The 3,497-nt window shown below is 30.2% G+C and overlaps 1 protein-coding gene across 1 annotated transcript; it reads left to right on the top strand.

Moving 5' to 3' along the window:
* Window positions 1-2,034: 2,034 nt before the first annotated feature.
* On the top strand, window positions 2,035-3,223 carry LOC105120997 (ethylene-responsive transcription factor WIN1-like). Its single transcript, XM_011019457.1, has 2 exons — window positions 2,035-2,270; window positions 2,417-3,223. The coding sequence occupies exons 1-2, from the start codon at window positions 2,059-2,061 to the stop codon at window positions 2,955-2,957; spliced, it is 753 nt and encodes a 250-aa protein (XP_011017759.1). The 5' UTR covers window positions 2,035-2,058; the 3' UTR covers window positions 2,958-3,223.
* Window positions 3,224-3,497: the final 274 nt, after the last annotated feature.

Here is a 3,497-nt window from a genome sequence, read left to right as displayed (position 1 = left end):
AGATTTTTTTATGTAGAATTTATTCTTCTTTTTATTTCCAAAAATTGCTAAGAACGGAGGCGGGAATGGCCTGCATGCGGAGGACAGCATTTCAAAAAATGCGTGACAACTGACAAGGATTAGCATCACCTTCTGCTTCCACGGTAATTTTCATCACACCAATGTTGCTTTCCTTTCGCCATTAATAGGTTGGTAGGCTATCTGCACCACACGAGTTTATTAATTTTTTTAACATGAAAAATATCAAAATCATATAAATTTTAAAATTTAAGATTTTTGTTATTGATTTAAAATAAATAAATAAAACTCAAGTCAAATTTGATAAACTTATTAAATTCTGATTTAAGATATGATATCGAGATAACTCTATAAAAAAAATATTAATTTTTATCAAGTATACGATGATGGGTAAAATAAAAAAATAAAAAAAATCAACATTAATCAGATCCAACTTTTCAAAACTGTGATAAGAATCATGAAAATAGATCATAGCATAAAAGGAAAATAAAAAATAAAAAATAAAAAATTTCCAACCATCCAAAATAATTAGGGATGAATTTGAAAATAATTTAAAAAATATTAAGAAAGTAAAAAATATAGATTTTAAAAGAATAAAAATCAATTCTGATAAAAAAATCAAATCAAATCATAATAATGAAATTAAAAAATAACTTCAATTAAGAAAAGTATAAGAAAAAATAAAAATAACCATAAAAAATACCAAATTTAATATAAAAATCAAATATCAATGAATACAATAGAAAAAAAATTAAGTCAATAAAGATCCAGGATCAAATACATTGTAATTAAAATAATCATGACTAAATATGATATAAAAATCAAATATTAAAAAATAAAACTAAAAAATAATATTAATTCAATGAATGATTTAAGGCTAGATATATTGCAATAAAAAAATAAAAATTTAATTTCACTTAATAAATATATAACCATACTTTGTTTTTTTTTTTTGTTTTTTTTGTTTTTTTTTTTTTTTTTGCAAAGGCCTACATGTTTTTATAAAAGGAAAGGAGGAAGGAAAGAAATATATATGATTGGAGCTCAGCCAACAGTTTTATGATTGCACGCGCCTCACCGCTGTAAAGAGAGTCATAAAATGCATCAAACATTGCCTCGAACAATGGTGTTTAGATTTGTTCTTATGTCATGAAAATCATTTTAAAAACACGAGCAATGCCAATTACTTTTCAATTTAAATAATATTATATATATATATATATATATTAAAAATTCTAATTACCTTTGGCTTTTATGTCCCGTCAGAAATATCTTGCTACCACTAAAACTTAGCTTACGTGAGTTTACCATTCAAGAACAAAAATGTAATTTTACAGTTAATCAAGCTCTTTTAGATTTTGTTATAATTTGCTTATGTGAACCTCTATGCAATTGTTTTTTTCCTGCCATTGTAAGAACCTCTGAGTAATTTTTTCTAGCTAGTCTTGGATATCTTTTTTTTTTTTAACTGTTTTGACAGTTTTTCTTTTTTAATCTAAGTCGATTTAACTTTTATTTAAATAATTTTATAAATTATTTCATGATAGATTTTATGTTATTCAAACTTATAAAATAATTTTTTTAATTTTTTTTCATCTTGCGTCAAAATGGCTATATATTTAGATGCGGATAAGATAATCGTAATTGAATTTGATGAATTCTTTTTATAACTTTATCCAAAATATTATTAGCATCCATATTTTACCAATATCTGCATTTTAGACTCCCCCATGTATAATGACTGATTTACAAAATTATCCGTCCCGTGACTCCCATCTCATCATCAAGTTTCAATCTTGCCTTATGTGATCAGCACTGAGATTTTTGTGGAATAAAAGCCGTAGCTACTGCAGTACTATAAGTTTTGTTAATATAATAATTTTTATTTTTAAAAATACTTTTAAAATATAAAAACAAAAATATAATAGGTAAGGAGCAAAGTAAACCCCAGTTATTAAATTTGGGTAGGTTTCATTTACTTGAGTCGAGTTGTAGGTGATCTCGTTAAATGCACCAAGCATCATAAGACGTTCGTCGACAATGTACTTTCTTGCACTAAATTGCATTCAATCTCCGCTGTATATCTTCTCAAGATCCCATCTCAGCCTCTGCTGTACTTCAACCACATCTGAACACTTCAGTACTTTGCTTCTGTCAGCGAAAACTCCCATCATGGTGCAGTCAAAAAAGTTCAGAGGGGTGAGGCAGCGACATTGGGGTTCTTGGGTTTCTGAAATTAGACATCCTCTACTGTAAGCTAGCCCGTCTCGATATTTTCTCTTATCTTTTCTATAATTTAGTCTACTTATAGTCTTGTTCTCAGAGTCTAAAGATTCTGACTATATTATCTTATTGAATAATTTTACGTCCTGTTTTTGTTGTATGTTTTGTGACACAGGAAGAGGAGGGTATGGCTAGGCACATTTGAAACAGCAGAAGAGGCAGCCAGAGCCTATGATCAAACTGCAATCTTGATGAGTGGTCGTAATGCGAAAACTAACTTTCCAATACCTCAAACTTCAAACGAGGAGGATCCAAAATCAAGTGATGAAACTTCACTCCCAACACCACCAAATGGTTTGTCTGAGATCCTCCATGCTAAGCTCAGAAAGTGTAGCAAGGCACCATCACCATCAATGACTTGTTTGAGGCTTGACACTGAGAATTCATTAATTGGAGTTTGGCAGAAGCGTGCAGGTGAGCGTTCTGACTCAAATTGGGTCATGAGAGTGCAGCTTGGACAGAGAGAAAGCCAAGTTTCTGAGAGTACATCGCCATTGCCTCAGTCTTCAGGGGGGGCAGCACAGCCAGAATTGAGAGCAGAAATGGGTGAAGATGAGAGAATTGCACTGCAAATGATTGAAGAGCTTCTTAACAGGAATTGTCCTAGCCCTTCTTTTGGGGTTCAGGATCACGGAGACGGTAGCCTTTTTCTTTAGCTATGATCCATGGGATTTCTCTGAATTTGTGTGTTTTGTTTAAGGAAGTGGTTGAGTGCGTATAGGATTGCAAGTGACATAATCCGTCTAGTTTAATTTATATACACAAATAAACAATATAATTTGTCTATTTTAATTAATATTTACAAATAATACACTTACAAATATTTATGGCTCAGATTAAGAAAAGGGCGGAGAAGAACTTGAGGATATATATATATATAGAAAATAATGGAAATATGATTTAAAATTCTTTCCGTGTTTTAGCTGTTCAGTTATTTAATTCCTCCTTTTTTCTTTTTCTTTGTATACCTTACCGACTGAAAAATGGTTAAGCCAGTGAAAGACTTTCTTTCCATTTCTCTACTTTATTCTTTAAAATTTCTAGTGTGCTTTGGGATATTTCATGGCCCAGCAGCCTCCTGGAATACAATATGATAATAATTATGTGGTTAGGATATATATATATAGAGTTCATAATTATTTTCTTTAATTTAAAATATGAAAGGAAGGTTGTGCTGAAGTGGAAAACTGGGAATC

Source organism: Populus euphratica, unplaced genomic scaffold (assembly GCF_000495115.2).
Source record: "Populus euphratica unplaced genomic scaffold, PopEup_1.0 scaffold31.1, whole genome shotgun sequence".
NCBI lineage: Eukaryota > Viridiplantae > Streptophyta > Magnoliopsida > Malpighiales > Salicaceae > Populus > Populus euphratica.
This window is presented reverse-complemented; position numbering and strand designations above follow the sequence as displayed.

Coding starts and splice junctions, on each gene's coding strand:
- LOC105120997 (XM_011019457.1), top strand. CDS start 2,059: ATGTACTTTCTTGCACTAAATTGCATTCAATCTCCGCTGTATATCTTC. Junction 2,271..2,416: donor GAAATTAGACATCCTCTACT/GTAAGCTAGCCC, acceptor TTTGTGACACAG/GAAGAGGAGGGTATGGCTAG.